Below are 15,724 nucleotides of genomic sequence, written 5' to 3' on the forward strand. Positions count from 1 at the left end.
TAACGAGGAGGGGCAATAGGGGGTCCGTTAACATGTAAACATCACCTCGATTTTGGCAAAAACGGTTAACAAAAATGCAAAAAGGCTGATAACAGTAAACAAAGTTGGTTGACAACAGTTAACAGCTTTAATTTGTCTCATATAACAGTTAACAACCTTTTGAAAAGGACCAAAACAGGTTAACATAAAAAGGTATTGCCCCCCCTCCCCCCCTCCCCCAAATTAAAAACTGTAGGTCATTGTACTACTAAAATCATGGGAAAAGCATATACCGCATATTCTACAAAAAAAGTCCCAAAATTGCAATTCAACGACAAAACTAACTAATTATTGTAAAACCACGGAAATACAGTCATAAATATACATAGTGTGTGTGGGTGGGTAGGTAAAAAGGAGGGGTAACAAGTTGGCGAGATCCCAACCTCCCCCTAAATGATTATGCTTGTATTAAGGCCCTGACATGTACCGAAACACAATTTTCAAATAGCTTTTTAAAAATGTTAAATGGTTATAACTTCGTAAGAGTGTCATGGAAAATGATCCGAATGTTTTGAGTGCTGAGTTGTCAGATCAACTCTAACGTGTTTAGCATGAAAACATATTAAAAATGTACTCTATTGTTTTTCAAAACATGTTTACCTGCAATGTGTTTAAAAAAGAAATACGAAAGATACCAAAGGGATAGTTAAACTCATATGACCTAATTTAAACAAGAGTGGACACGCTGAAATGTCTCGCCTTTTTTAATTATTCTTAAGCTATATTACAACTGCCAAATAAACTTAACAGTAACCAAGAAAACTAAACATAGACTAATGAACGATGAAAATAAGGTAAAGGTCAGATGAACCATGCCAGGCAGACATGTACAGCTAACAATTCTTCGAATTCCATACAACATATAAAGTTGACCTATTGCATATAGTTTAAGAAAAAGAGACCAAAACACAAAAACTAAACGCTGAGCATTGAACCGTGAAAATGAGGTCAATGTCAAATAAAAAGAGCGCAACTGACATATAAATCATAAAATATTTCAATGTAACAAGTATATATGATATCACACCAAAAAAAGGACTCAAAAGACTTAACTTTGACCACTGAACCATAAAAATGAGGTCAAGGTCAGATGACACCTGCCAGCTAGACATGCACACCTTACAATCAACCCATACACCAAATAAAATAGACCTATTGCATACAGACCCTTATATGTCGAGCTTTCTGCGACGAAAGTCGGAGGCTCGAAAAAAATCACCGACAAATGTAATGACTGAAATCGAAAACACAACCAACAGTTCACATTTACGAAACATAGAAAACTTGGGGAGGGGGGGGGGGGGGAGGGAGGACGGCGGAGGTGTCCTGGCCCATAAATCCCGAGGTCACGGATGAAAAAAAAAATCCCTGATCGAGAAAGGATCAATCCCGAAATCCAGACCTTGAATACACCCGATCCAGGAGATCCATAAAGGGGAAGGTGTCAAAGAGACAACAACCCGATCATAGAACATACAACAGCAGAAGATCATTAACGGTCTTCAATGCAGCGAGAAATTCCAGCACTCGACTCGAAGACGTGTTTCAGCTGGCCCTGAAAAAATATATGATACTAGTTCAGTGATAATGGTCGTCATACTAAACTCCAAATTATACACAAGAAACTTAAATTAAAAATAATACAAGACTAACAAAACGGGTGTGTGTATTGAGATCATTGCTTAACACACACGCTTAAATCTCTATGAGTTAAATAGCTATACATGCTATACATAACTCTTTCATACAGTTTGCGTATATTATTTGTAGGATTTCCTAAAGTGTTAGGCTGCATTGATGGGACGTACATCAAACTGAAGAGACCACAGGAACACGAAGAAGAATTTGTAAACCGTAAAGGGTATCATTCACTCAATGTGCAGGTGCGTTAGGTTATACTATATTTACACGAAAGTTGGTTATACTAAACTTGCGACATAAATCAAATTGTGAACTGATTAGGCGAAAAATACCTTTAGCCTAACGTGCTGCAGAGATTTTTTTGAAAACATCATACATGCAAACTTTAGAAAATCCCCATGGTGATTTAAGATCATTTAAGTGCAGGTAAACAATTTCAAACGTTACAATTCTTTGCGACGTCGTGTTTTGCACATGCTGTTTTGTGGTCGAGAAAAAGTGTCATATTTCTATGCTAACCTTACAAGCTCCTTTTTAGCTCACCTGGCCCAAATGGCCAAGTGAGCTTTTCTCATCACTTGGCGTCCGGCGTCCGTCGTCGTCCGTCGTCGTCGTCGTCGTCCGTCGTCGTTAACTTTTACAAAAATCTTCTCCTCTGAAACTACTAGGCCAAATTGAACCAAAATTGGCCACAATCATCATTTGGATATCTAGTTTAAAAATGTGTGGCGTGACCCGGTCAACCAACCAAGATGGCCGCCACGGCTAAAAATAGAACATAGGGGTAAAATGCAGTTTTGGGCTTATAACTCAAAAACCAAAGCATTTAGAGGAAATCTGACATGGGATAAAAATGTTTATCAGGTCAAGATCTATCTGCCATTGTTCAAATGACATGCATGGATTTTAAGCAAATACACTTCACGCTCGCGAAAATATAAAAACATTTACATCAAGTTTTGTCATTTATACAATGTCTATACATAGATATAGGGAGATGTGGTGTGAGTGTCAATGAAACAACTCTCCATCCAAATAACAACGGCTAAAGTTACTGATTACATAAACTTTATCAATGATTCAGGATATTGAAATCAAAGTAAGATGAACAATTCCAGACAGACAAGTACACATTAGAATCTTTTATACACTTAATGCAGTTAATCTATTGTTTTTATTAGGGCCCCGCCCTATAGTAATCAGTCTGTCCGTCCGTCCTTCCGTAACACTTTAACTTTGTGTCCGCTCCATATCTAGAGAACCATTATGATTTCATACTTTATACTTTACATGTTTATTAACCACCACCAGAGGGCGTGTCATGATGTATGTACAACTTCCTAGGTCAAAGGTCAAGGTAAAAAAACTTTGGTTTCAGTTGACAACCCTGTGTCCTGTGTTGAAGATCGTGTCCGATCTATATCTTGAGAACCGTTATGATTTCAAAGTTTATACTTGACATGTATATGAACCAACACCAGAGGGTGTGTCATAATTTATGAACGACTGCCTAGGGCAAAGTTCAAGGTCAAAAACTTTGGTTTCAGTTGACAACCCCATGTCCTATGGTAAAGATTGTGTCCGCTCTATATCTTGAGAATCGTTATCATTTTAAAGTTTATACCTGAAATGTATATATAAACCAACACCAAAGGGTGTGTCATAATTTATGTGCAACTTCCTAGGTAAAGGTCAAGGTAAAAAACTTTGGTTTCAGTTGACAACCCCATGTCCTATGGTAAATGTCGTGTCCGCTCTATATCTTGAGAACCGTTATCATTTCAAAGTTTATACTTGACATGTATATAAACCAACACCAAAGGGTGTGTCATAATTTATGTGCAACTTCCTAGGTCAAAGGTCAAGGTCAAAAACTTTGGTTTCAGTTGACAACCCCATGTCCTATGGTAAAGATTGTGTCCGCTCTATATCTTGAGAACCGTTATCATTTTAAAGTTTATACCTGAAATGTATATATAAACCAATATCAGAGGGTATATCATAATTTATGCACAACTTCCTAGGTCAAAGGTCAAGGTCCAAAACTTTGATTTCAGTTGACAAACCCATGTCCTATGGTAAAGATCGTGTCCGCTCTATATTTTGAGAACCGTTATCATTTCAAGGTTTATACTTGACATGTTTATAAACCAACACCAAAGTGTGTGTCATAATTTATTTACAACTTCCTAGGTCAAAGGTCAAGGTCCAAAACTTTGATTTCAGTTGACAAACCCATGTCCTATGGTAAAGATACAATTTTTTGATGCACATTATTCACCAGTTATCAAATTGGTCCACATTGAGATCAAAATGCTCCAAAATTAAACTTGTTTGATTTTTTCTAAAATGTAATTATTGTAGTTCTTTGATATGCTGAAACTAACCATGTATTCAGATTGTGGATATTGGACCATAATCAGTAAATGTCCAATTTAATCTTTATGCCCCACCTACGATAGTAGAGGGGCATTATGTTTTTTGGTCTGTGCCTCTGTTCGTCTGTGCGTCCGTCCGTTCGCCTCAGGTTAAAGTTTTTGGTCAAGGTAGTTTTTGAAGAAGTTGGAATCCTACCAACTTGAAACTAAGTACAAATGTTCCCCATGATATGATTTTTCTAATTTTGATTCCAAATTAAAGTTTTTACCCCAATTTTACGGTCCACTGAACATAGAAAATGATAGTGCGAGTGGGGCATCCGTGTACTATGGACACATTCTTGTTTTAAGTTCTTAGACCACATTTTTTTCTGTGTTAGAAACCTATGCTGTGTCAAATATTTCATAGTTCATATTCAGTTTTATCCAGCTTGAATGTTGTGTCCATACTTGTCCCAACTGTTCATGGTTCCATCTAGTGGTTGTATCAAGCTGCACACTGCACAGCATTTTATTTTCATAAGTCATAAAGATGTTTTTCTTTTCAATCATAGGCTATTTGTGATGGCAAATACAGATTCATCAGCATGAAAGGAAATATGCCAGGAAGTGTTCATGACAGCAGAATATGGAAACTGAGTGCTCTTCGACAAAAATTTGATGCAGGTAAAAATGTTGTTGTGTTGTAAACTCAAGCAATAATATCTTAATTTAAAGCAAATGAATGAACAAATATAAAAATGAGTGAAAATGTCTAGCTAGTGTTGATAATTTTTTAGCAACACACTTAAAAAAAAAAGTACTTAAAAATCGGCACAAGTGGTGCATTATTTGTGTTACTAAGTATAAAAAAAAATAATTAAAAGTTAAGTATAAACCTCTATTTCATTTTTTTTATAGGAATGCATGATGGGTTTTTGATAGGAGACTCTGGGTACCCTTGTCAAAGATATCTGATGACCCCTTTCCTTAACCCATCCACACCAGGACAGCAGAAATTCAATAAAAGCCTTTGTCGTACCAGAGTGACAATTGAGCAGACATTTGGGATATGGAAACAGAGATTTACGTGTCTCCAGAGGGGCATAAGAGCTTGCCCTGCTGATGTTGTTGAGATCACCGGAACATGCGCTGTTCTACATAACATTGGGATAGATAGACATGACATTGTTGATTTTGATTATATTTTTGAAAATCATCAACATATTCATGAACTTAATTTACAAAATACAATGCCACCTCAAAGAGATGGGACAGCCACCAGACAGTTAATTGTTGAAAACTTTTTTTCATAGACCAAATTGTCTATTTCATGTTTGACACTTTTCAACAATTAACAGTTATATAATGAACTACTAGAGAATTTATACTACAGTGAAATATGTATTTCTTTTTGGTATCATTCAAATTTTATGTAATTATATGGTAAAACTTTTTTCTGAAATAGAAATGCAATCTCAATAATTATATAGGCACGTATATATAAAACATATAAACATATACATAACTGTTTTATTGAGTTATAGAAGTTACATTAAAAACAGTTTATTTTAAACTACCAAAACATTTTCAAGTTTACAAATCCAACAACAAATCCAAATAAGATTATTTTAGATAATTTCACAAACAGAAGTTTGAATTAAACAATTTTAAACTAGTAGTTTTGATAAATTTTAAGTCTTCTTTAACTTTAATAAATTTGTATTGAAACATGATACAGATGCCATATAATTATGCTTTAATTTGAGTTTTATCAGTGGTATTCATTGTCATTTACAAGCTGTGACAACTAATAAATATCTTCCATAAATTATATAAAACCAATAACTATACAGTTCTTTCTTGCTACAATTCAATAACAGCATAACAATTCAAACATTAATCAATAAATTAACAAACCTTGCATAAATATTAAATATATCACATAAGATGCTCAAAATCTGGTTAATTCAATAATACAAGAATACACAAGGAACAATCAAATAGAAAAAAAGAATAAACATTTAATAATGGTTAAGAAGCTTTTGTCTTAAAAATGATTTGGCTTTTATATGTGCTAAAATGTCACATTCCATTGTTGTTACTACATGAGATTTTAACGTTTCCGATACCGAAGGAAACATAATGATATAGCAAAATAAGATAAAAAATATTGACAATGATGACAGTAAACGTGAAGAGAATAAGACAATAAGGTTATAAAGAGCACAGAACTACAACTGTTACGCAATAATGATTTGGGATCTAAACTTCCATGATGTATTAAGATATTTAAACAATTTTAAGTTAAATTCAGGACATACTAAAAAAAAATGGTACTCATTTTCAATACAAATCATGTGATTGCATATACATATGCAATTTTATGATATCTTAGAATATTGTCAAAACGACCAACTTCAATATTTTGTTATAATGTTCGACTACATTTATAGTCAGTTTAATACTATAAAAATCTTACTTAAGGTGGTACCCAACACTTTCACCAAAATTAATTTGGCTCGTTTAATTTTCATAAAATTTTGTCAAATTATTTACTCTGACCCTTTAACAAAAATATGAAAATTTCAAAAACTTTGAACCAACCGTTTTGTCAGACAAAATACACTGGTTATATAGCAGTTTGACAAACACCTATTTTGATCATTGAGAAGCTTAATATTTCTTTTACAACACAACATAATTAAAACGTTTAGCTGACTTTACAGAGTTATCTCCCTGTAGTGTTAGGTACCACCTTAAGTTAATCTTGTAGACAGAAATCATTTTTCAATTTCCTTTTTAAATAGTTTTTAATAAAGAAAACTAATTGTATGAATGTTCAGGTGGGTTCCAAATAAATATATATATAAACACACAATTTACAAATGATTTACTTCCTTTATTGGCTATAATGTTTTCATCACCAAGTCAATGACAAATTTATCATTTTATCTTTTTTCAATATGTGCTCTTACAAATTAAAATTTAAACACTTCATCCAACAACAGGGAGTATTTTATATGTACTTCCATGAAAGGTATACCTAGTGTTAATATAAAGATTTAAAATTTTACTTAAAAGTACTTAAAAACATAAGTAAAAAGTTAATGGATGTCACAATAACATTTGATAAAAGTTTTAAATGCTGTGTATGTCATTCTTTTCAATTAAATTATTCAGAAACTTGTATTATTTGTACATTCTCCCAATGAAAATTTCATATCTAATTGGTGTTATTTCAAATGGAATGTTTTCACCCTTAGAATACAAATTAAATTTTATAAATTTACCAGAGGCAGAGAAGTCAAAATGTAATACTTGATAAACAGGAGTGGGATGTATGAAACTTAATTTTTGACCAAATAGTATTTTTTTTATCATATTTGCAACACAAGTAATTCTTTTTTTAATGCCCAATATTCAATTTCCAGTTTCATTTTTTGGATTTCTATATTATATTTTTCTTGTTTTTTGACATACATTTTTTTTTGTTCAATAAGCATCTCATTGTCCAAAAGTAATTTTTTTTGTGTAAGTTCTTCTATGTCTTGTGTACTCTTTCTTTTTAATGCTTTTCTTTTTTCAACTGAAATTGAAGAAAACAACAACATTAATAAAATATGACAAATCATACTTACAAAATTTAAAATACAATGGCCATTACTACCAGGTTTTAGTCGATTAAACATGTTTTTTGCAGGCAAGTCTTGATTAGTAATAATTTGTATTATTCCGTTGTATGTTGATTTTGATAGTGCAATCATCAGTTATTTCGTTGAAACTATTCCATGTAACGTCGAACAAAACTTCATATTCCATTCTAAGCAGCTGCTTCTAAGTATCATATTCATTCCCCTCTGAAAGTCGGGACTGCCTTGAGTGACGTTCATGTTTTAAATTTTTTTTATTACGGGTACTGTTTTGTTTGTAAAGTAATTTTGTTTTAAAAAAAATTTCAGATCTAAAAACTGAAATTCTTAAATAACATATATTTATATCAGTCTCAATTTTTAAGTTTTTAGGAAACAAATATGGTTTCATCCAGTTTGTAGTCTTAATTCTGACGTATATACCAAATTTCAATCATGGTATCTATGCTGAGTTTATTTATCTGATTAAATTTAAGGAAGTCCAATAATTTTAACCAAAACATAAATGGTATCATACTGCTGCTTCTTATGCAATAAATGACCATTTCTCCAAACATTGTAAATAAAAGCATACTTATTAACTATGTTTATACCTGAAGGGTTTGTGTTTGTGTTTGATCCTGATGTGACTGGAGTTGACCTGGAGAACTCATGAGATGTATTGGCCTCCTCCAGGTCTTGTTCAAATGATATTTCTGGTGTTGCTGCTATAAAAGAATAACTATTTGTTTTGTAATTCTTATGTGATTTGCATATTAGGAAATACTTTGATATGATTAGTCGAGAGGACTTCCAGTAGTTGATCTTGACGTTGGTTATTTTTCGATAGATGACGTTGACTGAACTTCTTTTTTAACCAATGTAAACAAGATGGTGGCAATAATAACACTGATGTTAACCAAATTTATTTTCACTGCATGATAACAGTTAAATAATATAATACACAAAAACATTCATTGAATGACAATAAGAGTTTTTGCAGTTTACTTTTTATCAGATATCAAATTTCATTGGATACATATTTTTGCATAAGCCAACAAATATATTCATGCGCCAGGCCTATTCAATGATATAAATGTACAATCTCTGTGTAAAAGTGTAGAAAAATATATTCCCTATCTCAAATTTTACGGAAATATAAGGATTAAACGCCTTTTTAAAGGAATTTATTGGTGACTATAAACTGGACCAAGTCACTCACAAACATATCATAAAAGTCCTGTGGACTTTTATTTGTTTGTGAGTGAATTGGTCGAGTTTATACACCAATAAATTCCTTTAAAAAGGCGTTTAATCCTATATTAACCAACATACAGCCAAGATTTAAGGTCTGTGGTATAAATATTGAAATAATTTTTCATGTATTTCTTTTTCTCTTATCTTTATCCTTTGTGTCATTATTTTAAAACTATATATATATATATATCTAAGCAACCTATTATTTTCAGTTATATATATGTAAGCAATCCATTTTTCTCTTAGAATAGTAATTTTCTTTAGGCCATTTTTTTCTCATACACTTTTTTTTTATTTCTTTGCTTTGCAAGCACCTTGCCCATGTATCCATTGGTTTCATTCATGCAGTCTTTTTAAAAATCATGAAGTGGAAGTACAAATTTAATAATGCCAATAAGTGTTACAGTTTTGTATTCGAAGCTCCGACAGCATCAATTTGTGGTTTGATGGTCGCAAATTAAGTTTATTGGCGATGCGTTTGCAGGTATATGCCACCTTGAAATCACCAGTTCAGGCAGTTGATGCAGTTGGAACTTAAAATACAATATTGTTATCTCTATTCTAATAAAACTGAGAATAAATGATAGAATAAAAGAATCTAGGTTTACCGTCTGTATCTAAGAAACTGCCAACTCCAGTCATGGATGGTCTGCCCCCTATACCCTGGAGAATCAACTCCTCTGTAGGTGTGATTTGGGGCTGGGCTGGACCACCTCCAGTTCTAGGGTGCCTTAAATTGTCTATTTTCTGTTTAGCTGAAATATTAACAATTGTTTTTCAGGTGCTTTAAGTAGATGAATAAACAATGCTTTGAACATTAAAAACAATAGATATGTTTGATATTGTCCAACTTATGGTTATATTTCAGGTATACAGGTAGTTGATTTAAATGTAAAGTTATCTCCAAATCTAAGATATACTCATTTTAATGCATATTTTGCTGGTATGAATATGTAATTGTTTTGAGATGTAATGAATTTTCTTATTTAATTTGTTTAACTATTTGTTGCACATTTTTGATCACACAGTGAAATCTGTATTATTATATGGTTCAGAAATATGGGGTTGTTTTAATTTAAAAAAGTTAAATAATGACGCAAAACTAAATTATTTCTATAGATTGAGTAAAGATCTAAAAAATGAAAAAGTGCATCTAAAAGTCTGCAGATTTACATTAGGAGTGAATAAGCACGCAACAAATTTAGCCATATTTGGCAAATTAGGTCGTTATCCTCTAATGACAGATATTTTAACAAACATGATTAAATATTGGAAAAGAGTTCATGTTAAAAATAATATTTTATTAACAAATGCAAACTCTCTCTCAAATACATTATCTAAAGCTGTGAAGAATTGTTGGGCTAGTAATATTGATGCTATTTTAAAATTATTTGATTTAAAAGAGTGCTCTCATCTAAAATAAACACTAGAAATATGGTGAAAAAGAAATTATATTTAAAGTAATTTAAGTATTGTAGCATATGGAAGAAAGAATTATTTAATGATATAAAATGAGACAAAATAAGACCTCTGGAAATAAACTTAGAACTTATCCCTTATTTAAACTACATTTTAATTTTGCCAGCCTTACTTATTGAAATTACCATTGTTTTAACAAGATTTAGAATTTGAACTCACAAACTTGAAATAGAAAAAGGTCGTTACTTTAATATTATACTAGAAAATAGAATATGCAAACTCTGTTAATAGAAGATGAGATGCATTTTCTTTTAACATGTAAAACTTTGGATAATGTTAGAAATCCCTTTCTAAGCAAAATATATAGAAAAAATAAAAACATTTCAAAACTTGATAACAAATCTCTTTTTATTTGGCTACTGGGAAATAAAGTTAAAAACATTTTGATAATAATTTGTCAATTATTAGAGGTTTTAAATATAAACAGGAATACAATATTTAATTAGATTTCTCTATATAAAGATATAGAATGATATGTATGATCAAATATGCATTTACATCAATTATTTCTTTTACATTTGATAAATTATTAGTATACTATGAGGTGTGCTGTCCAATAAAGGGACCAGAGTAACAGACAATTGGTCATATTATATTATATATTTGTATTATTACATTGCCTACTTCATTTGCTTTAATATGTTATATCAATCAATTAAATCAAAATCAATCATATTATATACTTTGTTTAACTTATTTTTAATTTACTTTACATTATGTTTGAAAATTATATTGTAATTATTCTGCTCATTTTGGGTGCCGTGACTGGCAAATCAAATATTTGTTTGTTTGTTTGTTTAATGTAAGCATTCACTTAAGTCTTGATGACCGGCTTCATTAAGAGAGTTGACACTTTAATAAGATATTGTATTGTATTGTATTATATAATGATGGTATATTCTCACTATACAAATCCTTGAATAATATTTTTTTATTTACAGCATGCACTTAGTCTTGATGGCTGTGTTGTTTATTTTGAAGACATTCTTTATTCTGTGTTTCATCATTTTTAATTGATTCACATTTGCCCTTTCTGGGTATTTTATAGCTTAATTGATGTGTTATATGGATTGTAGTCACTTGTTATATGGGTTGTAGTCACTTGTTATATGGGTTGTAGTCACTTGTGAAAGACTGTATATTTTCTTACTGTTTTCTTTTTTGACAAGGGTAATTATTTTAGAATTATCTTACAGTTCAAATTATTGATTAATTCATTGTATAACTATTTCTCTTTATTTTGCATGTGGTTTCAAAACTATATGTTTAAAACATTAATATTATTAAAATATCTACCTCTCTGTTTGGAGTTGTTCCACTTTTTTTTACATTCCTGCCAACTTCTTTTCTTGGTTATAAATTGGCTACAATTAAATAAATGCAATTTATAATGTTGTACAGACATAAAAGTTACACTGTACATGTATACCATGGTAGCTTAAGATATAAATTGACAGTAAAAATACAATTCAAGTTGTCATGATTTTGAAATCATGCCAACATTAATTTTGTAACAGTTTTCTTTTTCTTTAGTTAGAACTTAAACTGAATTCTATCAAAATCATACCACACTGGTTTCTGTATTCATATATATGAAATAAGCATGCACTTTTGAAAAAATAAATAATAAACTGTTATCAAAGAGATATGTCTTGCTTTTTTGTAATTTCAATATAAATGCTGATGTTCAAATTAAATATCAATACTTTAAAATATAAGTTTTGCAAATTTTGAAATTCAATGGGCCATGTAGCAGCAGTGTGTAGCAGGTACATGGCTAAATAATCTCTATGGAAATGCTAATTAAATACAACCACATACCAAATACCATTGAATAATCATAAATAAGAAATTACTTTTGAAAGAAACTTAAACACAAACTAATACATGTAAACTAAGCAAAATTTTAAACCATATCTGAGGGGAAAGGGTCAAAAAATCTCCATGGTAATGAAATCTGCCAATTTTAATACAACTGCATATCAAAAATCATTGACCTAGCTACCACCCGAAACAGCATAGATATATGTTTTTTTTTTTATATCAGGCCAGTTAAAACCTCAAAGACATGACAAAGAATGTAAGTTTATATTAATTTCAGAAAAAAAATTGCCAACAGGAAGCATGGAAAGTTGGTCAGGATAAACTGTTCTCTGCATATAGATGTAAAATTAATATTTCAAGAATAATTTTTATTGATTTATGGGTAAATCCAGAGGATCTGTCTCAAGTTTATTTAGTGTATCTAGTATATGGAACACTGGTGGATCCAGAACTTTTCATTTAGGGGGGGGGGGCTAACTAACCTATTGGGGACCCACTCCAGTCATGCTTCAGTGTCAGTAATTCCCTATATAATCAACCAAATGTTTCCAACAAAGCCCCCCACCCCCCTTTCCCTTTGGGTCTGCCCATGTGGAATCAAGGCTAGTATGACAATAAGATGAGTTAATCAGTTGAGCATTTAAATTCAATTTATAGAAATTTTCAATGAAAGTGAGCATACTAATTGAGCATGCTGCTGTGCAGCTTAATCTCTTGATTCCTGAGCAAAAGCCAAAATATTTGTTTGTTTTGAGTTCTAGAAAAAAACAAGGCTTCATTTGTCTCAAGTCTTTCAATATTTCAATATTTAGAAATACTGTACTGATACAGTTTTAACATGCGAATTTGTAAAGTAAAATAAAAAAAAGGAGGTCCTTGTAAACATTTTTTTTAAGTACTCTGAAATAATATTATTCATATTTTTTTACCTGATCTAAATTCATTACGGAAATTGTCCCAATAATGTTTTTATGCCAATATTTAAGGCAGCAACCATTTGATTTTCTGGGGGGGGGGGGGGGGGGTTCGACTTGTCTCCAAAAAAACAGATTGTTTTTCACAGAAGGCGAAAATAAAAGTTTGTCCAAAAAAAAATCCATACCCCCCTCCCAGAAAATTAAATGGTTGCTGCCTAACATCAATGTTTTTTTTAGGAATAAAATACTCTAAAAACATCACTTACGCATTCAATTGGTCTGCAATTGCTTGCCAGGCCCTTCTCTTGATAGCATTAATATTGCCATCTCCCCCGTCCCCCTTTGCTGCGCCAAACAAAGTTTTCTCATCCTCCAGGACGAGGGAGATGAGAAGGGCCTGTTCATCCGTTCCCCACTGTGTCCTTTGCTTATTTAATTCCTGATCACCATCGTCCACCACTGCTGCCGGCACCGGCACCTGGTCGTCTGCAGTGGTCTCCATTGTAAACAAAGTCACCGGAAGTAAGAGAATCGGATTAAGGCCCCTTATGATTAAGAAAACCTTTCTCGGACTGAGAACGTACTCGAAAACGTTTATGACCGCGATTTTCGAGAACGATCTCACAGGAGAATATATTCGAGCACTGAGTATGAGAACTATTTTGGAGTCGAGTAAAGTTTTATGACCGTAAGGCCTGGAATAGCACAGTCTTTCATTGACCACAAAGTATGTTGGCACAAATATAGCAACTTAAAACTCAACAAGACAAAGTTGAATAGAGCTGAAAAACGAACCTCACATGAGAGAATAGATGAGAAAGCAACCTCATCTAAAAAGAAAACTAGATATAGCTTTTCTGTTCAGTTCCCAATAACCCGTATGTGTGATTCTTCTGTAATGAAAATGAGCATAAAGTCTTTCATGAGTCCTCAACATTTGGACAAGATACACGTGTGAGAAATTGAGCAGTAAATTAAATGACACGTTGTTACTTGCAAAGTAAAGCGTTAGTGATTTAATTGCACATGAAGCAAAGTACCAAACCACTCTAAATGTTTAGTTTCCTTATATTATCGAGCATCTCAAATTTAAATGAAAAATGATATTGTCGAATCTAAGAAGGAAAAGCGAATCCATGGTATTGCATTTTCAGAACTAGTCTCTTATATAAATGAAACAAGGTCATGCAATGAGACCATCAGTGTTTACAAACTGTCAGATATATGTAAACTTTATATGGAAAGAATAACATGTCTATGTGCAGATGTTTAATTTTGAGTTTATAGTTCTCCACTAAAAGACAGAATTGTGTCTATTTTCCCTGACTTAGATGCTTACAAGCAAGGCCGTGAAAATATTCTTGCTTTGAAAGATGACATTGGTCCTGCATTGAAGAATGGGTTCAATTCCCCATTTAATGCACGTGGGAATGAGGACTTATGATTGAAAGTTCTCCTTCAACAAATGGGATATCTGGTTCGCTGAATCTTAGTACAGCTGGTGGAGGATTTGAATAACTCTCTGGTAAACAAAAACTCTCTTTGACTTTGGCTGAAACATGATGTAAGAAAGCTTAATCCAGGCCAAACTCCAGTTGTTGCTTTTGATCAACCCCTTTTCACGGTAGCAAAACTAATACAATGGAACTATTGAATGTCTCAAATGTATGGTGAGGAAAACTCTATCATGATGTTCGTTGGCCTAAACATTGAAATGGCTGCGTTCAAAGCTCTTGATAGTTGGCTTGAAGGTAGTGGATGGACTAGTGTTCAGTAAATGCACAGGTTACATCACCAGGTACAGGTGATTCATTCCTAAAGGCTTCTCGTGACATAGAGCTCACCAAGTAACGGTGTGCACACATGACCGTCTACTGTCAAACGCGTTATGCCAGTTCAAAGATGTTTTGAGGGATGATGAGGTTACATTAGGATTTGGAGAGTGGTGTTTGGAACGATCTAAAGAATCTCCTCATTTTAAATTCTGGTATATATCCCTCCAATTTGAATTGACAGTATTAATATTTATAAGGTCTATACGTGAGGCTAACTTTTTATTATATATTGAAGCTATCTCAAAGATCATCCCTTGTTCTTTGCCTTAGACCACACCAACTATTCATGATGGCTACCAATTCATCTGTGTGATATGCTTCTTTTTACCAAAAACGAATCCAGAAACCCACAAAGCATTCCTTATGGACAACAGTGTTGTCAACAGAAAAATTGTGAATTTTCTAAGAACATTACCTGTATCTGTGAAAAATAAGAACTCGCCAAAGACGCCATTTTGAGTGGTATCGGCCATTTTAATTTCATAGTTCATGTCACATGTTACATTAAATAATAATATGTTTGTATATACGTAATTGTATAGAAATATATGATCCATAACTTTTTAAATAATTTCATACCATACTTTAACAAACATCAACATTTGACATGTTAATCTGCACCATTTTGAATATAGCTGCCATTTTGAAAATATAACCTATGCACCCAGGTTTTAATGATACATTGTAGGCCTTTTTCTATATCAAATGATCAGTTTTACGGATTTGATAACTTTCTATCACAA

General features: G+C 32.3%; 1 protein-coding gene across 1 annotated transcript; it reads right to left on the minus strand.

The window, feature by feature from the left end:
• Positions 1-7,351: 7,351 nt before the first annotated feature.
• On the minus strand, positions 7,352-13,667 carry LOC143083545 (uncharacterized). The gene is made up of 5 exons (XM_076259809.1): positions 13,413-13,667; positions 11,702-11,769; positions 9,535-9,681; positions 8,284-8,397; positions 7,352-7,626 (listed from the first exon to the last, which is right to left on the minus strand). Exons 1-5 carry the CDS (start codon positions 13,646-13,648, stop codon positions 7,418-7,420), a joined length of 774 nt encoding a protein of 257 aa, XP_076115924.1. The 5' UTR covers positions 13,649-13,667; the 3' UTR covers positions 7,352-7,417.
• Between the last annotated feature and the right edge of the window lie 2,057 nt (positions 13,668-15,724).

The sequence above is a fragment of the Mytilus galloprovincialis genome, chromosome 7, assembly GCF_965363235.1.
Source record: "Mytilus galloprovincialis chromosome 7, xbMytGall1.hap1.1, whole genome shotgun sequence".
NCBI classification, from domain to species: Eukaryota; Metazoa; Mollusca; class Bivalvia; order Mytilida; family Mytilidae; genus Mytilus; species Mytilus galloprovincialis.

Bases quoted from the DNA above. Each gene is read 5' to 3' on its own strand.
- LOC143083545 (XM_076259809.1), bottom strand. From the start codon at position 13,648: ATGGAGACCACTGCAGACGACCAGGTGCCGGTGCCGGCAGCAGTGGTG. The intron at 11,770-13,412 runs GTAAGTGATGTT...ATTTAATTGTAG, and splicing joins ATTGCAGACCAATTGAATGC to CCAATTTATAACCAAGAAAA. The intron at 7,627-8,283 runs GTATAAACATAG...CTTCAATTTCAG, and splicing joins CACAAACACAAACCCTTCAG to TTGAAAAAAGAAAAGCATTA.